The following is a 20,491-nucleotide window of genomic DNA, read 5'->3' on the forward strand; positions in this document are numbered from 1 at the left end:
TGTACAGTTCTTTTTGTCAGTTTCAAGCAGCTTAGAACAGATCTTTACTCCTACAAGGCTTTCTGAGGGAAAGCCCAGACTTGATTTTGGTGTTAGACTCTCCACTTCTTTCAATATTGTAACTGTCTGATTCCCATCTGTGTCTCATCCCTGCAATTGCTCCTTGGGAAGAGTTGTCTCCTTGGTGCTTCCCTTCCGATGCATGTGTGGCAGCTGATGCCCACGCGGGCACTGGGGAGAGGGAAGCCAGGGAGGCCGAGGAAGCTCCTCACTGACTGTCTCCATCTTGCTGCAAGAAAGAGACTGTCACATTAGAAAGATTCTTTAAATAATGTGGAAAGTCACCAATTTGGGATGTTGTGAGAGCTTCCTCTCCGCTTTGGAGCTATGCGGTAGAGAGACTTCTGGGCAGTAAATAATGAGTGGTCAAACTGTGATTTTCTTTTCTTGTTTAGCTTTCTAAGCACAGCGAAAGAGGTTGTCCTCAGTGCTTCATCTGCCTCCTGCCTTTGCAGCATGCAGTGTAAGAACACCCCTCCAATGTGCTTAGACTTGGAGCGCAGTTTAGCAGAGCTGTACCCATAAACATGTCTGATTTGCTGTAGGGCACTTGCTCTTCCTCACTTCCCTCCCCACAAGAGAATTTTTAGTGGAGTTTTTCAGTCTGGTTTAGTGTATTCAAAACAAAATAGCAGCTGATAGTAAAACAACTCTGAAATGGTTTGCAGCAACCTTGGAAACATACCTGTTCTCACAGATGGCAGGGAGGTGCAATTGCTTGCTTTTGGAGATTTACAGACCTGAAAAAGTATTGAGGGTGTCATCCACAGCTTGTATTGCTTTTCTGAATGTCCTATGGCCAAATGGTGTAGGTAATATTTCCTTATTTCTTCCTAACAGTTAAAACAGAACTCCTGTTCCATCTCTGAAATTATACAGTCTGAAATTCGAGCTGGAACCATAATTAACAATAATATTGCTCTTATACAAAATATTTCATGATTTCCATCCATGTCTACATTAGTGAGAAGCTCTGGATTTTCATCTTCTCCGAGTTAATGGAGACCAGCAAAAGGAAATTGTTATTACTGTTGTTATAGTGAAGATTTTCAGAGGATGCATCCGTAGCATCAGGCTGATTAGTTCCCTTTAGTGTTTATACCTTTCCATTTTTCCCCATTTCAGTGCAAGGAAAACAAGTTCATTTACTTGCAGGAGAAAATACGTCCAGAAAGGATTAGAACTGTGGCTCCCTGAATATGGACACTGTCTGCACCAAGCTTCATTCCCTCCACATGAAAGCCCTCTGTCATTATCTCTGCAAGATTTATGCTCTTACATGTCCTCCTGCCAAATACACAGCACACCCTGGGGACTTATAACAAGACAAACTGTATGGTATTTTTGTAATTATTCACCTTTCTGTGACAAATGTTTGCAAAATAATGTTGCATGGCCAAAAGAAGACTCTGTTGGAGCTTTGTGATGATTTTGGTGCTAAAGGAGTTGCTGATGACCCTTTCTGTTTCACATTAGTGAAGACAGAAGTACATTCTATTAACTATAGTGTTCAAGAGAGCCAGCCGATTCTTCAAGGTCTGTTTGTGTTCACATATACATTTAGCTTTAGTATCACTTTAATTGTCACCACTATTGATGGGTTTTGATTCTTGTGCTTTTGAGTGTTTTTTGTAAATCCTTGCAAATGTCAAAGGTGAATTCCCTGGAAACTTGCTGTTTCTAAATACTCTGAGAGTTACAAGCGCAGATTAAGATGATGTATTAAATATTCCTTAAGTAGGCTTTCTTTAAGTGACAGCTCCGTAGACTTTCCTGTAGTGGGTCCTTAAGCAGTGTGAGCGCAAAACCAACTCTATTAAATCAAAGGAATGGGAGATTTCCTCCAGATCTGCAGTCCTGTGCATACTGTAGGAAACACAGTGGTGACAGACTTGGTGAAACAGGCCTACTTAAGCTAAGTATACTTTGTGGGTGAAAATATTTAACTTCTTTATTTTTAGCAAACTAAAATCTTGAGTGACAGTTCTCATGTCTGCATAAAACAAGCAGTTCGTTACTATGGTGGATAGATTGCTTCAGAAAGAAGAAAGATTTCCAACCACAAATTTCCTTTTATTAATTTTAACACCTGCGGATTTGCTTAAAAGAACAAGTCATCCATTAAATGTGATCACACAAAATGAAGTAAATGACAAATAACTGCCTCCTCCTTTTTTCTCTAAAAACACATGTTCAGGGCAGCATGCATGGTCATATGACCTAAAAAATGTGATGAGTTAATGCCAAGTAGGAGAGATACACAGACTGTTTTACCCTGATGCTATCAGTAATCCTACAATCTCAGTTAGATAAGGTACGAGTGGCGTGGTGTATTTTAATACAATGGCAACAATATTCACCACTACCACCATCGTTAATTCTCTTCTCATTTATAAATATAAGTGTTCTGCAAAAGTAAGCAAGATCCAAGAAGCCATGGTTTTTTGTCTTATGTGGTTCAAGAAAGATCATCCCAATCAAGAAAGCAATATGTGATTTGAAGCTTTGAAAGAAAATTTATGGAAACATATCCAGTCACTTTGCAACAAATCTGAAGCTGCTGCCAAAATACACTAGCACTGGTCATTGAACAAAAGGAAACAAATGGGGCCAGTTAAAATGATGGAAAAAATCCAGAAATAAACATATTAGTTTTCTGATATGATTTTTCCCCATAATCCTTGTGCTCCGCAAGCAGTGTTTTCCTGCCCCTCTTGCTATCCTCCATCAGCTGGTGGCTGCATCTCCATTTCCCTTGATAATACCATCTCTGTTCCACAGCTGAAACATGGGTTTCTCTCATCATGTTGATAAATCAGACAGTCTGAGCTATAAGCTCACAGCTGCAATTTTTAATCTGTACTTGCTTTTGTGACTCTGCCACATTTCAGACCTAGAGGTTTTGTGGCCAATCTATAGTAGCTAGAGCTTGTTCATGATTCTTCTTCTAAGTGTTCCTACCTACTGAGAAGCAGCAGACAGAGATAATATGATGAAGGCTTTACCTTGTGGAAAAGAGGTCTTTAAAAAACGTAGAGTAACAAAAGTCTTTTGAGAATCCCTCTGTCAGGCTGCTAAATGTACACTCTCTGTTTTGTTTTTCCATTCTAACTGGCAGTTCAAACGCCGAATGTGACTGACAGCAGGAGCAGCAGTTACTGCAGCACTAGAGGCCTTTACAATGCACTGGGTGCATGGTCGCTGACTGTATGCAGGCTCACTTACTGTGTCCTTCCCTAGGCGTCTAGGGAACTAGACAGCTCAAGGTTATTGATGCATGTTAGTGTCTGGTTAGTTGCCCATCACATGACCAGCACTTGCACATAGGTTTTGCAGGTTATTTTAAACCAAATTGTTACATTTCCCAATGCTTGTTTCTGCAGGAGCATCTTTTCTCCAGTCTGAAATATGCGTGCTAAAGCAGAGTAAAATGTACAGCAGCATTGCACAGTGTTTAGTGCGTGACCTATTTTCCTTATCTTTTGGATATATTTATGAAGGCCTCTGAGGATTATGATTTAGCTAAAACATTTTTTCTTGCATCAATATTACTAGAAATCAATGCAAGATATGTTTGTGAGTTCTTGTAAAATGTTTATTATCTCAGTGTTCTTGGAAGAGGTAATTTTTTATCATTTCCCATCAATCTAAAATAGAGGAATTAAAATTTCCATAAAGTTCCTGTTTCAGCAACTTTATGTAACGCTGAGAGGTTTTTTGCAGCAGCTTTGTGAGAAGCATAGCACAGTTACTATACTTACGGCAGACTTTAATAGTATTTTGTATTGCAGTATTAATATCTTCACTGTTTAAGACAAATTAATGCACAGAAGTGTTGTTAAAACAGCTTTTCAATGAAGATTTTCTTGCGAGCAACAGTTGTATCAGCACTTACATGGTGGTCTCTTCCTCCATTCCCCAGAAGTATTTGCAAGGTTTCCTTAGAACTCCTATTAGTTTTCAGGTGATAGAGGGTTCTGCCAAGCAAACCTGGGACAGATTTACCCTCTCTGGGACAGTGTCCTCCAGGCATATATTGCAAGCATAGCTTTGCCAAGATGTCATTTGGCACTCAAAATACCTTCAAGCTTGTAGGCTTAGATGTGAGGTGGAAAGGCTTATTACTGGAAGAGGCATTTTACAGACTCCACAATGAATGTGAATCATTACTGTTTCTTCTTTTACTTTGGCCTGTCACAAAACATCGGATTTAGATGGAAAGCAGGATTACTTGGTTTTAATTTGCTTTCAAGTGTGTGTGAAGTGCATCTGGTTTCAGAAATGGAGCCAGTTGGTCACTGCTTCTGTTGGGAAGCAGTGGGGTAGGAGCAGCCATAATCAGTGATCAATGTTGCCTACTGGCAGTTGGTTTTCTGAATTTGCTTTTGCAGTCATTATTAGTGGAAGACACTCAAAAGAAATCTTCAGAGTTGTTTTCATGTTGTTAACCACAATGTTTACCTCTATATTTCTGGACTGCGATCTAAGACAATTCTTACTAGCTATTGGTACACGCTTATCTGCATGTGATAGTAACAGATTAAACAGCATTGTTCTTGAAATAGGTAGGAAGTTTGTGTCAAAGGTCTGTTCTGCCTTAGGGAAGCAGCAGCGGCAGGGCAGCTGAGGCACAGCTGGGGCCTGGCCTGGCTGCCGGCAGTGGGTGCCTCTTGGTGCCAGAGAGGTCGGTGAGGCCTAGGAGCAGCCTTCAGGGTGTGGTGTTTTGTGCCATCAGAGAAACGGGGGTACAGCAAAGTATGGCTGTGTGCTAGTACCTTCTGTAAAGAAGAAAGAGGAGTTTCCTTTTTTTGGCTGTTTTCCTTTTTTTTGGCATAACTTGATACGGGTGTGGGACTGAAGTTCAGTAAAATTATTGCTGCTAAAAATGAGTATTCTCTCATCACTGCCATCACTGAGCAGTTATGTGAACAAAGCTGGCAAACTCTGATATCTGAAGTATGAAAATAAGCTTCCACTAACTGTTTGAAGTTACTGAAGGTCTGAATAATCTGTGATTGAGGTCTGTGCACATGATGGAAGCATGATAAAACATGGCTCATGTAATAGAATCAGAATTGGAAAAAAAGGCAGCACCTGTAGGTTGAGATAAAAACTATTTACTGAGACAGAAAAGGAAGAGACAAATAACAGTAATTATAATAATAATATAAATATATTTACAAAACAGATGTTGCACAAAGCAATTGCTCACCACCCACTGACCAAAGCCCAGCCAGTCCCCGAGCAGCAGCTGCCTCCCCAGCAACTTTCCTCATGTTTATGGGTTTCATATGATGCCATATGGTATGGAATATCCCTTTGTCCAGTTGAGGTCAGCTGTCCTGGTTCTGTCCCCTCCCAGCTCCTTGTGCCCCTGGCCCCCTCGCTGCCAGGACAGTACGAGATGCTGAAAAACTTAAATGTCCTTGGCTCTGCAGCAACTAAAACATCAGCGTGTTATCAACACTGTTTTTCTCAGAAAGCCAAAAGCTGAACTCTATGAAGAAAATCAACTCTGTCCCATCTGAAACCAGGGCAGTGTTAAATTACTGCTTTAGAGCTGAAATAAGGCTGAGAACCTGGTTTGTTTTAAAAATACACAGGAAGGTATACTTTGTTCTCCTAAAATTTAGTACATATTATGAAGCATAGCATGTAATTGTGTGCATAGGTGGTGTAAAAGTAGATGGAGTAGTCTTCAGGTCTAGCTTTGGTTAGATGAATGCCAGCTGGAACTTTATTAGAAATAAAGACTGAAACAGAGATTGTATACTTATTTCAGTGAGTTTGGCTTTTCCGTATCTGTGAATCTTTAACAATGATGCATTCTTAATAAAGTGAATTATGAGATGGAAAGGCCAACTTATTCAAGATTACCTTCTGCATTTATAACCACAAACAATACCATTTATACTCAGAATTGATCTTTGCAACCTTACTGGCACTCTGTGTAAAAAAAGCACAAATTTAAATACCTGAAATGTGAATGAACAGGAGAAATTTGCCTTTGAAATCCCTTTCAAAGTCAGCAACATCACAGAACAAAAGCAACAGCTATTTTCCTAAGTTGGCACTCTTTCTGAAGTAGGTAGTTGAATAATTTTTGATCTGTTTCCACAGGTTTTCAATACGTACTCCAATGAAGACTATGACAGGAGAAATGATGAAGTTGACCCAGTGGCTGCATCAGCTGAATATGAACTCGAAAAGCGTGTGGAAAAGCTGGAGCTTTTCCCAGTTGAACTCGAAAAAGGTATGTAGTCTGCATGCCCCTTCCAGTTCATATGAAATTGATCTACAAGTCTGAGGTAGTCCACATGCTTACATAGCCAATCTTGGGTTTCCATGAATCCCTACTAATCACCTTGGCTTTTTGGATTTCAATAACTGTTCAGTAAGAAATTAAAGGAACATTTGAGAAACACGCAGTTCTTTATTTTCCTACAGTAATTGTTTTGTGTCACTCCACTAACACATGATTTTATGATTTTATGCAGTGGTTTATGTGATGTTTTCATTCTTCACTGGAAGAATAAAAATCTTTGATTATTGTTCTGAGCTCCTCATGGGGGCAAAAGTAATATTTTTGTGTGTAATTAATGCAGTCGAATAACAAGATTTTTAAAAGGGATCAAAGGGATCAAAAGGAATTAACATTGTTTATGTGGGAAATCAAGAGGAAACAGCATAAATGTTTACCGACCAAATAACTATACAAACTCAAATTTAATGAGTTTCTGCTTTCACTTACCTTTTTCACAGATGAAGATGGACTTGGCATTAGCATTATTGGGATGGGAGTTGGAGCAGATGCAGGCCTTGAAAAACTGGGAATATTTGTCAAAACAGTAACAGAAGGTGGGGCAGCAGAAAGAGACGGCAGGTAAAGTAGACTCAATATTTGGAAACTTTCCCAGTGTTAATTATCATGAATTATGATTTCCACGGGAAAGAACTGTTAGCTAAATGTATATAATGATAACAGAAAGCAGTAAAATTCTGAGGCTATTGGTAAGGTTCAAATACCTGAAGTAGTGTATGAAAATATGCTATTTTGGTGCGACGGTTAAACTGTTAAAGAAGAGTAGATATGCCAAGGATGCATGTTTGAGACTACCTGAAAACTGAGGTGCTTTAGCATGAGTAAAGCTGGAGATTCCATACTGTACATCGCCGCTGAAGGTAGTTGTGAATGATTTTGAGTTCCCACATGCTCTTTTGGCTTCAAACCAACTTTTATCAGTTAGTGCTTATGAAAAGCAGTTCTGCTCAACATATGATTAGGAAAATAGTTCAGTGTTTCTGAGCTATTAACTTTTATTAAATACACCTCCTTTCAAGTTTGCTAACACATAGTGTCACTTTGTATTTCTTAATATGTATAGTCTTCAAAATTTGGTTTTCACCCTTACAGGACTGAAACTACATTGCTCGATTGCAATAGGAACTGACAACGTAAATATTTCCATTAAATAGGTTAGGTTTTACAATGCTCATGTTTGCTTATTTGAAATGTGCAACTCAAAGAATTCCTTTTGAACATATGAGGTTTGCTCCAAAAGTAATGCCTCCTATTTTATTATGCTGGCCCATGGCGTCAGAGGCAGATGTTGGTGGCATGGCAGTAGAGGCTGAACCTTCCAACCAATATTCCATTACATGTTGTTGCCATGTGACAGATGGCAACAGAGGGGCAGTCTGAGAGAGTGGCATCTGATGTGGAAATGCAGATGAAGCAAAGGTGTGGAATTGAATTCCTCCTTACTGGTGATTACCTGTAACTTCTTATCCTGTGCAGACTTTGAAAGTAGTGAGTATTACCCATACTGCATACTTAAAATGCCAGGCAAAGGGTTCTGCTGTGGAAACCCTATACAAATTAAATCAGCACTCTCTACCTGTCAGGAGTTTACAGAGTTTAATAACATTGCTCTGAAACTATTCAAGTATAGCCTCTTCCAGTCTGAGCTTTCAGTATCTCTACAGATTTTGGCAATAAGACCCCAGCTGGAAGGCCAAGTACTGATTTATCCCAGGCTTAAAAAATTAGGAAGGGAAGTAAAGATGCTGACATCTCAGGATGTCATGGACTCATTCATTACTTTAAATTTAAGTGAATGTTTATTCTGAAAAATATGCCTAAGCTCAGCCAAAAGGCATTAAGCTCACAACTGGCATTCTGTGTGAAATTCTCTGGTTGAAAATCAGAGTAGCTCACACCTGGACTCCGATAATCTGTATTTTCTGTTCCTCTCATTATTCACATGTCTTGAGTGAGCTCCAGAAGTTAATGCTCAATTACAAGTCTCTTCTTTCATTTCCCTAGATGCCATCTGAAAGGAGCTTGTCATCTGAGAAAAAATAATATATTTCTTTGGCTATTCTAATATTTGTGTTGGTTTTCAACTGCATGAATGTTCAGTCAGCTGAGAAATAGCCCTCTCAGTTTTTCTTTGAGAGCCTGACTGATAATTCACTTGAGAAGGGAATATGTAATCCTCTCAGTCAGGAGCAGCCAGTTCAGTAATAAAGTGCATCAACTGTAAAAGGTCCTGTTAACTTCATCCTTGTGAAAAGCCTAGTTAGTCATTAACACTGATAGCAAATCAAAGTCTCTGAACAGAAAATAAAACTCTTTTTCAGCAGTTGGATCAGATATTCTGAATAACTTTTCAGCAATCTTGAAGCAGGCTCTCTGAAGCTATAATTTTAAGCATTACAATATCTGTAGGATAATGTCTATCATTTATTGAAAGACCCATCAAATCATGGTATAAAGTACTTGGAGACATAGAATCTGTACAAAAGTGTTTCTCGGTGTTTGAGCACCACTGGCTTGATTCAAGTTGGCATAAACAGGTAGCATTCAGTTGTCATATTGAAAGGCATTGTGTGGCAGTGTTTAACCACGGACAGTGCTGTGAGAGAAATCCAAATGAAAGCGTGCTAATAAGAGAGATTATTAATAGTGTGTAAAATATAAAATCAATCATTAGACTGAATAAGAAAAATAAAATTCTTTCTTGGCCAATGTGCTAGCTTTTTCTTTCAAATGATTATGGTGATGAGTCATTTTAAAGTATTTTGAGAACATCAAGAACAACTGTTTTGAAACATTGCACAGTTACTAACGTGAAAAATACTCTGAACTTTGCCTCTGCATAGGTTATATTTTTCAGTTCATCACACAGAGCAATAATTATGCAAGTATTTATTTGACTTCCTTTGGTTCTACTTCACAGAACTGCTACTTCACATAGGCAGAGTTTTAAGTCACAGCCATTAGAAAATAACTGTCAGAAGAATTACCAATTTAGTTGATGATAAAAGCAGTTGAGCCTTTATAATCTAGGCTTTGCCAACAAGACTCTAATTCTTCTTTCATGTTGGAAATTAGATTTGAGGGACAGGAAGCCTAGAGTTCCAGGTGGAGCGGGCTGTGGAGGGAATTTGCAACCACAAAGGGAAGGCTGTCCAGAGAACAGTGTTCTGAGGACATTTTGGCCTATCAAGTGGCTGGGCTTGTCTGGCACCCAGCGTGTGCAGGGCGTTAGGGCAAGGGTATGGGTACAGGGGAAGTCTGGAGCTGCAGAGGGAATGGGGCTGGAGAGTGGTTGCCCAAGGAAGAGGGAGGCTGCCTGGAGAGCGTGGCTGTGAGAGTGTTTTAGTCTGGGCAGTGCTGAACATACATGGCAACAGACAGGGACTTCCTTTTTGTATTACATGTAATTATACGATTTGGATAATAATTATGTTAATTGTATGTTGTGTGATATATATGCATGTTTATGTGTAATGAAAATATGTGTATGTATTGAAAGAGAGATTTTGAAGGCGATGTTCATAAAAATAAAAGCTGGAATTGAATATAGGAGCTGTACAGACAAGGAGATGCGAAACACACCCTAAGAACAAAAGGAATCAGAGTCAATTGCAGTTGATCAACAAAACTGCAGACAACAGTTCTCTAAAATGATATTTCATCACCTGAAATACTGTGCTATGTATCTGTGTAAACAATACTAATGCACTACATCGTAAATTATGTAAAACATGGGAGCTGAACTGCCTTTACAGAGGAATCTAGTCTTCCCCCCTTTAATTTTCAGCCAAGAGAGTGACAGTTTTCTCCTCAGTGGGCACCAACTTCATAAAGTTTCCTTCTTGGAACACCTGCAGCCATATGACTGCAACTCATTATGCTAAATTACAAGAAAAATATTAATTTTTATATAGTATCCAAATACAATAGATATTAATATGATACGTGTATTTATTAAATGCATAAATGGTTAAACCAGAATTCTGAGATTAAAATGCTTGATGTGATTTTTAGGATAGGAGTTTGCAGGCTGTCTGAAAGATTCTTTTTGCAGCATTTCTTATGCACAGAAAGGAGATCCTGCCCAGAGCACACTTGCATTCTGTGTTGTAAGGCCTCCAAAGCATAAATCTCTTAATTCGTAGCTCATCAGCGGAGATACTGCTGGAACACATGTAGAGCTGCAAAGCATTGTCTCAGATTTGACAGTGAAATTAGTTCCCTAATTCAGGATGCTTCAGCCTCTTTCAAAGCCTCTGCTGTGAAAGTTTGTCTTCAAAAAGAAATCTAAAATATCTTGAGATGTTAAACAGTTCAATTTAGTTATTTTCATATGATTTTTTTTTCAAAGCTGTTTCTTGATTCCTTTATAAACTGTATTGCATAGATTGGTAGCATCTATGTACATCATTGAAAATTGCTCATTATGATAACTTCTGAATGTGAGGCTGTGCTTTTCTATTGTAATTATTTTTGAAATGATAGGAGTTTGCATATCACTAGAGGACAGTTTAACATAGCAATCCTCCTTCCAAATGATTTAAACTAGATCATTTTTATACCAGTTCTAGGGACTCCATAGCAGCGCTCATTTCAGATAAAAGCAGCGTTTCTTTAATTTCTCTTAACTTTTCGGCATCAAACAGTGTATCAACTGTAAACCAGTATTTGGTTTTAAACAGATAGTCCTTGTTAAAATGGTCCAAGACCTTATTATATTGTGCCCCACAGTGCCTCTTACATTGGGAATTCATTGTTCTGGAGCAAGATAGATGAAATATTTTAAAAGAGTAGGTCACAATTAGGTCTGATGCACGAGCTCTTTTCCCTACAGATGAGCAGGTTGTTTTAGTTAAATATCACATTTTTTTCCGTTAGTGTGAAATACCAAAGCTATGTCTTATGCTGTTTTCAAAGATTGGCTTTGGAAAGAATGATATAAGAACAGTTCAAGTTTCTCATTTAATTTAAGTCATATGACAAAGGCAGGAATTTGTGTTGCTGTATTTATACAAAAGGAAAGCTATTGGATGATTGATGCAGTTACTTGTAATGGTAACTTTGAGCCTGGATTTGTGAGAGATGCAAAGACAGACAGATACATTTTTCATTGCTTCCTTGCTAATGTTTCCAAATATTTGCCAGTATTTTCGGATGGTACAGTCCCAGTTCAGGGAAGAAAGTAGTTTGGATTGTGTGATTATTTACCTCAATCATGCTATGACTGAGTTTTTGTTCAGAATCAAATTAAAATCTCTGTACGCTAAGTTTAGTTGAAAATCCTCCAAGAACTCCATAACTTATTTGTATATTTGTGTTTTTCCCTGAAAGGATCCAAGTGAATGACCAAATTGTGGAAGTTGATGGCATCAGTCTGGTTGGCGTTACACAAAATTTTGCTGCAACTGTTCTTAGAAACACCAAAGGGAAGGTCAGGTGAGTATTTTAGAAGTAAGAAGAAATGGTGATTGAGTGCTAAAGATTACCTGACTTCTCTCACAGGAGAATCTGTCTATTTAGGTAGAAGCAGAAATTTTTGGCCTCTTTGTCCCTTCTCTGCTGGCTGTGCCACTGCCCCTGGGCAGGAAGAGTAAGGCAGACAGCACACCACTGCTCACATTTGCAAGCTCAGCAGGGAGGAGAGGAGGATACTGGGGCAGTGGTGCCGAGAGCTGCTGGTGTGGTAGAGTAACAGCCCTGTATTGATTCATTGTGTTGCCCCCGGCCTTACACCGTCTCTGAGTTTCTATCTCTCTGCTCCTATGCTGTGGTTAACTGAAAAGCGTCACTGCAAGTATCCATAAAATGCTTAAAAAGCAAGAAAATGAATGTAAATACAAGACTAAAATGCTTGTAAATGAGTAAGAACATTTACTGAGAAATTAACTGTATTGCCATTTAAAAACATATTCTGTCACATAGCTTTTCTGTTTAATAGCTTGTTAATTTCAGCAAACATATAATTGTGCAGAATAATTCCAGAAATATCTTTTGCATATTGCAAATCAGCAGCCTTTCTGTAGCCACCCTTTGGTTTTCTCTCCAAATCCTCTCTAATCAATACAGCTGAATTCTTCTGAGTTCAGACCTGACTTTTGAACCATGACTGAACTACTGAATGCAACAGATGTAGCTCCCACAGCCAATAGTGTTCTATGCTGCTGTGCAGGTTTCCACAGAAATTCCAAGGCTGTTCCTTTACAACATCAAGGAATAATACTGAAATCTGAATTCTGTACAGAATTGTGGAGGTGGTTGATCAAGGTTTTTACCAGAAGGAAGTTATTTAGGAATAAAAATTATTCAAAACTGTAGTATAATTGCATGCAAATATATTTTTGTGTAGCATTCACAGTTGTAGCTACATCAGTTTTATTTCTGCAAAGACAGAACTCATGCTGTGAGTTTACCTACCGAGTTGAATAGAAAAATGAATATCAACTTTATTATGTTTCTGCAGAGTTGGGACCTCTGAATATAAAATCCTCATGACAGAGGATAATGTATTCCCATGTTTGAGTGCACAGAGCAAATGTTACTGTATTTTGTGTTTGATGTTTTAACTCAAAAAAAAAAAAAAAAGAAAAAGGAAAGTTCTGACATAATCAGCTTAGTCTGTGTAATTGTTATTGAATAAGTTACAGAATGGAATTCTTTCCGCTATGGAAAAGTAATGGATTTGGAGAAAAGAAGAAATATAAAATAACATTCACACAAAATGCTCCCAGAATCTTCTCATGGGATATAAATTACAGTCAGACTGGTTGCAGTCTAGGTCCCTTTGTCATAAGATGACTTACACTAAAAAGTGTTTCTCCACTGTTGTTGAGCTCACATTGTCAAGCTTGCTAGGTATCCTGCGCTCAGGGATCACTGGCTTCTGACAGGTCCCATTTATCAAGGAGAGATGTGTAAGTTTCTGCATCTTTCCTTGTGAGTAAGCTTCAGATATTGAGCATTCACAGGAAAAATGACTTCATGCATTAGTATCACAACTAGATTAAAAAAAAAAAAACACTTAAAAGTAAGAATATTATATATATGATTATACAAAATATAACTAAAATAAGAATAATAGTTAATCTATTAAATATTATTAAATAAAATAGAAGTCAGAAGGATCTGTATGCATACTGACATGCTGTATGGTTAGCAACCTTTTACTGATTTATACATAATTAGACAAAAGAAACAAATTTTATGCAATTTCCTCTGTTTTTGTTTCATTTAAAATTTCGTGGGGGAAGAAAAAAAAAAGATTGTTCTGTTTTACACAAGCTGATTGAGAAAAACATGCTTTTTTTTTCCTGGTTTACTATAATCTGGAAGTGAGACTTGATGATGCTGCTGAGCGTTGTGTGGCATCAGCATGCTTCCCAGGTTCTGCTCACTTGCTGAGTGGCCATGCTGTCTGGTGCTCTGCTGACACTGAGGGACTCTGGTGGGTTTTAGCTCCTCAAAATTAGAAATAGTTCCAGTCAGCTTTCATTTTAGGAGATAGAGATTGCAGGATGGTTTGGTGGTCTTGTCTTTACAATAGGTTTTAAACATTTGCTTGTTAAGTAAGCTAGAGCTAATATTAATGAATTTAGATATGAACAAAAATTATGTATTTATATTCTGCTGACTGTTTTTCATCTTCTGTATGATACAAGGGCTCTGCCTGCTACACGTTTTGTGGACAGAATGGTCATTTTGTGTCAGATCCTTGTTCCCAGGTACACCTGTGGTAGAGATGAGATGGAAAAATCCTATGTCTCCACTATCTGTGAACCAGAACCGTGGGAGCAGCATAAGAGGGTCTTTTGGGCAGAATTCCTTGCATGCCCCAAGCCTTTAGCTCCTGCCTGTCTGAAGTGTGAAGAGCAGTGCTAGTGACCTTTGAGTGCAGTCATTGCCTTGGTAGCTGCCATTAATGATCCATGTCGCTGGGGAAGGCAGGAGTAGTGGAAAAGGTTGTTTGCTGAGCTATCTTTGGAAAAGAAGAGAGCATTAACCTGCTGTGTAAATAACTGCTGCCTTTCCTTCTGCAGGTGTCCCATCTGAACTACAAGTGTGCAGGCAATATGCAGTCACATACCCTCATTCACACAGCTTAATTCAAAACAAGGCAGCTTCCTGAATCTGTCCTTCACAGGAGAAATCTCACACATGCTTCTGTGCTACTTAACAGTGTCAGAGTGATGGGTTTTATAGAATTGCTTTAATAAGTATAGTTATCTTAGTGATTATTGCGTGAGCTGCATGTATCTTTCTTCTGCCTGGTATCCTGTACACAGAGAGATACAGCGCATTTCACTGGCATCACCTCCTGCTTACAACCCGCAGCATTACATATACTCAGTCATGTCATCCAGATTCTAAGCAAAGTGCATGTTAGTTTTGGTAGGAGACTTTATTATATGTGATCAGTTGCAAGGACGTTCATGAAAAGAATGACAGTAAAGCTAGTTCCTAATTCTTCGCAGTCGATACCTCTTCAGGAAGCTTGCATAATACCAATACTTAGTGAGTTGTTTTTCTCCTTTGATCCTTCAGAACATTTTGAATGATCCTGACAGTGGAAGTCATTGACCTAGAATAGATTTTGCAATGTTTCTGCCAGAAAAATTTATCCAAACTGTCTGTAGCTGACATAGTAAGGAATCTGTGAAAATGGAGATATGACTTTTACCTTTTGAACTGTTCTAGTTGAGGGGGAGGGGGAAAATAAGCAAACACAAGCATCTATTATTATCTTATCCACTGTTTGGTGTACTGAACTATTTGGAAGGGTAGTCATTCCACAGCAGAAGACCGCTGATCCTACCGATTTGGCCTCTCCAATAACAATAAATTCCTCAATTCTTTCTTACGGTGTTTTCAAGGAAGATAATCAGCACCCAGCAGATGGACTATGGTAACCTATGAGATGAAGAAAGGAGAGAAAATTCTTCTGTAATCCCAGCTGGCAATCAGCTTCTGTGTTTAGGGCTGAGAATTAGTATCCCCGTGACTCTAATCTGGCAAATGCAACTATGAATGCTATTTTAATTCATGTAAATATCACGTCTTCTTTATAATTTTGCTTAACTGTTTAGTTTACTGATATCTTAGTGTATTTCAGAATCTTACTTTATAAAGTAGGGATTTTCTTCTGAAATTTGTGTTATTTTTAATTTTGTTGAGTGTTGCCCCTGCTCTGAGATTAATGGAGCAGTCAGAGGGCAGCAGCAGACTAATATCACTAACTGTTCTGTGCATCTTCTGACCCATTTAGGATCTAATCTGTCAACCTGAGGTTAGCAAGTGGTGCCTCCTATCATAAAACACAAAGGGGCATCTTGACAGTGGTAATCCTATCCTGGAGATTCTCCGGCTTATTTTAGTTCCGAGCTTGGTTGTTCCTCATGGACTGCGGTGATGAGTAGCAGATCTAAAGTTCTTTGAAGTTGCTTCTGTGGTCTTGAGCATGTGTGACTTCACTCTTCCCCTATTCTTCATAGTAATGCAAGGATGCTAGGGACCCTGATGCCATTATCAGAGAAAGTTCACGTGGAAAGTCGTATACTTCCAGGGACGTTTTTTCTTAAACACAGTGCCACAAGAGAGAAAACCTAGTTCTTTAACAGAGAAAACTGTCTTTTTACCATACGTATGTAGCGTCAGTCCTTCCTAGGACAAATGTGGGAACTTTCAGTTGTGTCCAGAAAATGAAGGAAAAATTACTGGTGGGGAGTGACTTCACTTTGCAGCCTCACTAAATGCAAAATTTCATTCCCATCCAGCTGTGGGAAGCACAAGGTCCCAAGAAAGGAGAGTGGGATGCCAAGAAGTCTTACTGGATTGTGATAAGAAGAAAAGAGTGTGATTCATCTGAAAATGCCAGTCCTTCATATGCTGCTTGCATGCTTTTATTATTATTGCTTTCTTCTGAAAGATTTCTTTTAAGATAGTTAGCCAGATTCATTGTTTTATTGGAGAAGAAAATTTTAAATTCTGCTTCCTCCTTCCGTATCCTGTCTTCTGAATGAGACTAAGCATTCTCTCAGCCTTCCAAACTGTTGCTAGGCACTGAGCAGATGCTCTCATGGTGCTTTCTTAGTCGCTCTTGAGTTTTTGGGGAACCTGTACAAAACCTGTCACATTTCTCTTGATTGGCACCACCTTCAAAGTAATTATATTAATTCTAACCTAGCAGCAAATTTACCAACTTCTCCTTAATTAAACTCCTCTGAAATGCCTCAAAGTCTTCCAATATTAATAAAGAAACTAAACAATTAGCTAGCAAATTTTGCCATGTTGCTGTTTAATTAATCTTCTCAATTTGTGAAGAAGAGGTTCCAACAATAGCAGTGTAGCTGTCAAACCCTGGGGCTTTTTTCAGTTAACAATTCTCTATTCTTATACAGAATTGTTTATTATCATTTTGTGGCTTTTCCTATCTGGACAATTTTAATTCAAAGCAGGATTTTGTTGCAACCCATATTCCAGTTCATCACCTAATTTCTTTATCTCTTTCTGTAGTACAAATGCAATCTGAAATGCAAGAATGAAGTTTTTACATTTTTACATAGCTCTTATACAAGGAGCAGTTAAATGACAGAAAGTTGAAATATTCACTTTTTAATTGATACCAATTTGAGAAATCAACATATTCTTTCTTCAGCAAATTCCTCCCCCCGTATTGAGCTGATTTCTTTCTGGAAAATATACTGTCTCAAAAAGAGTAATTTGCATGCCTGCTGTTAGTTTTGTTTAATATCACAACATCTGGAAAGGTAATTTAAACACTTGTGTCTTTGCAAGCAATCAGACAGTATAGAGGACAGATGAAGTCAACGGCAGGATCTAGCCAACAGCAGTATACCTCTCTGGGGAACGATATTTGCTCATGGTAGGAGTGAGCTGCATTGCTTTGTTTTTGTGAATCCTTCCCCTACATAATCATCTTCCCTTCATCCAGCATGCCTCCCTATGCAGATTTTCTCTTGCTCTTTTTAAATTTTTCTGCCTGTGCTCTTGCCCTGTGAAACAACTGTGTCCTCTAAATGTTTGCTGGCATTCTCCATCCTATGTACAGATCTATGCAGTGGAAGAGACAGAAGAGATTACTCTTTCTTCCCAGTTGTGGGCAATGAGACAGCAGCCAAAAGCAAAATATGCGACCTCTGTATCTGATACAAAGGGCTGAACTATATTGTCTTTTTTTTCTGTCTGGAAGTGATATTTTTGTTCTTCCTTTTCTTGCCAGTATCTGTTTCCTTTAATCCGAATGCTGGAACCAAAAAGAGAGAAAGAGAATGAAAGAAAAGTCCTTTACTCTGCAATTCTGTCATGCTGGGACTTTATAAAGGGGTGCTTCGGAAGCCGTTTGTGCTTAGTGCATGCTCTGATTCTTGGGCAGATTGAGAAGTCTATGATAAACCTGAATGAGGGACTCAGTAGAAACTTCAGTTGTGGTGCCTTGTACCTAAACAGTGTAAATTTCTCCCATTTGTTCCAGTATGGCAACACAAAAATTACATAATATGAGCTGTTTTCTTATTTATTCCTGGTCCTTGCAAAGAGCTATCAGCACTGGTAATCAATCTACAAGACTGCCAGGCACAGCTTGCTGAATTTAATGTGAGAAATTACTCACGAGCACTGTGAACTCTTAGCACTGGTGAGGTAAGCCTGGCTGTACTGCAGTGCTGTTTGTATTCCTGTGCTGCGCCTGTTCTAGCGGGTGCAGCATGCCTCGGGCTGCCCCTGGGCATTGAGGCCAGCTGGCCTTGGAGCAGTCTTTGCTCATGCTGTTCAGCGCTCTTACCTCGCAGAGCAGGGCATCTGTGTCCAAACTGCCTGCTGGAAGCATCCAAGCTGACTCCTAGCCTTTGCTGACTCCTCATCTGTGGCTGAGTTTTGTTGGGTAGAGTACTGGTTAACTCGGGCCAAATGGTTCCAGAGAATGTCTCGTCAATTGAACAGTGCAGATGATCAATTACTAGCGCTTAAGAGAATTTCCTGGCACTGTTTGTTTTACTGGCATTAAGATCGCCCCTGTGCCTGGAGAGCTAGCTAATTTGAATTTTATGGCAAGTAATTTCATGAAATATTTGCACATTTGGATAGGAAAGGATGTGTTTAACCATAAAGTGTATAAATAAACCGTGGAGAAGTTTTTAGCTGAGTTTATAAACCATTTTGCTAGGCATTTACAGCATTGTTTTAAAATACATTTAACATGAATTAGTAAGATTCAGTAGGGCTGGATTTCGTATGGAGCGGGTTGTCTTTTCCTTTTCTGAAAAAAGGAGCAACTTGGCAGGTTTTGAATCATGTTATCCTCAAGTCAGTTTAATCTAAACAAAAACTCCTAATGCTGCAACTGACATGCCACCATAAATGTTTGTTTAGTTAATTCATGTCATCTTTCTAAGTGAAATATGCTGTGGAAGTTCCTACCAAGCTTTGGTGTACCTTGGTTATTGTGATAGAACATTGTGACAGCTGAGCAGAAATACCCAACACTCATCCTTGCAGGATAATTCAGCATGCCACAAATATGGTGCTGTCGGAGTTACACCTGGACTGAGCTCAGCGTGGCTAGAATCTGGGTCATGTAATTACCTAGATTGAGGACATGGTCAGCTCTCAGCAGCTTACTTCTTGCCCATATGCATTGCCTTCCTGGATTTGCTTTCCACAGATGCCAACACTGGTGAGGATGAGGGAAGGCAGATCTCACCTCAGTGCAGTTAAGGTTGTAAAACATTCCCAGATAGCACTTGCACCTTTTGAACAGGGACTGTGTGTGTGCTTTACTTACATTCAGGAAAGTTAAAACATAGATTTGTAAGTGTTTCTTTGAGGAGACCATTCCCATAAGGATTCAGTGGTGCTACAAATGATACTGATCATCATGTATTCAAGAATTGAGAAGAATTGAGAATGAGTATTGTATTGGGAAACTGTCAGGCTGACTGGAGGAGGTGGAGGAGGTTCTCTCCCTGATTTTGCTCAGACAAGTGCAGAGCAGAATAATAACCAGAACTTGGGAGGGTGCCAAAATGTTGAACCCATTGGCTAATTTTAAAGTGGTTTTGAGTAAAGATAATGTGTCAGTGAGGCCTTGACCTAGAATTGATTTCTGTGGGAATAATTAATCTAAGTGCATTAACACCAGTGCATGGGTTTTTTACATGACTTTGTCTGGCTCTGTTATCCCTTTAGTGTTGATAGCAGTATAGCTCATCAGGGGCTCATATCCAAGGTGCTGTGGAGAGGCTGCTTAGGCTTTTCTGGCCCTTCAGCTGTTACTTTGCCGGAGCTGCTGAAGAATACCTTAACCATGTCACAGGGCTCTGGGGGCTGGAGCGGACAACAGATAGATTTTCTTCTCGATCATGCCAGTCAGATGGGACTGGATGCAGATCAAGCCCAGGTTGTGCGACTGATGCTGCAGAGAAGGTATTGGCTTCTAAACCTACTGACAAAGTGGGGCAAGAGCGTGTTTGCCATCAAGCTTCATAATGTAGTCAGAAGGGAATATGACTCAGCTCTTGCTTTGAAACAAGTGACGTGTTTAGAAGTTATGGCTAGACACTTAAGGAGGACTCACACTGCTCCAGCATCTGCTAGAAGGGCAGCTTGGTTGAGTGATGGTAATCCAGGAGAGTTTTGGAGCATATCAAAAACACCTTGACACAAATGTTCAATGAGACAACTAAAGGAGGCAGTGTGCTAAATGTGTTACTCAAAATAGGGAAGAACTGCTCAGTTCTTCAGTGAAGTTTGATGGCAGCTTTAACAGCATTAACCATGCATGCTAATCCCATGGGTTACTGCTCTGAAGGGTAAAAGCACAAAAGAGACAAGAAGGGGTTCTTCAGATATGCCAGTGACAAAACAGGGAAACTGCGGATGCAGAAAAGTTGGAAGATAAATTAGTGTCTGCTGTGTCTCAGTTTTTCCAAAGACTGGCTCTGTGAATGAGGGGAGGGCAGTAGATTTTGAGTTGGCTTCAGGTAGGCTTTTGATGTGATCTCCCCTAGCGTCCTTGTATCTGGTTGATGAGGGTGGGACTTGTTGGTGACTGTAAGGTGAGTGGAAAATCGACTGGACTTCTGGTGCCAAAGGGTTATG

General features: G+C 39.2%; 1 protein-coding gene across 3 annotated transcripts in view; it reads left to right on the plus strand.

Moving 5' to 3' along the window:
- The window catches only part of PPP1R9A (protein phosphatase 1 regulatory subunit 9A), a 134,240-nt gene that overhangs the window by 64,240 nt on the left and 49,509 nt on the right, over positions 1 to 20,491 (plus strand). For all 3 annotated transcript variants that reach the window (XM_021386252.1, XM_021386253.1, XM_021386254.1), the window contains 3 exons: positions 6,181 to 6,313; positions 6,823 to 6,943; positions 11,714 to 11,818. In XM_021386252.1, coding sequence (XP_021241927.1) covers positions 6,181 to 6,313; positions 6,823 to 6,943; positions 11,714 to 11,818 — 359 coding nt within the window. The remainder of the gene's footprint in view (positions 1 to 6,180; positions 6,314 to 6,822; positions 6,944 to 11,713; positions 11,819 to 20,491) is intronic.

The sequence above is a fragment of the Numida meleagris genome, chromosome 2 (genome assembly GCF_002078875.1).
Source record: "Numida meleagris isolate 19003 breed g44 Domestic line chromosome 2, NumMel1.0, whole genome shotgun sequence".
Lineage (NCBI taxonomy): Eukaryota > Metazoa > Chordata > Aves > Galliformes > Numididae > Numida > Numida meleagris.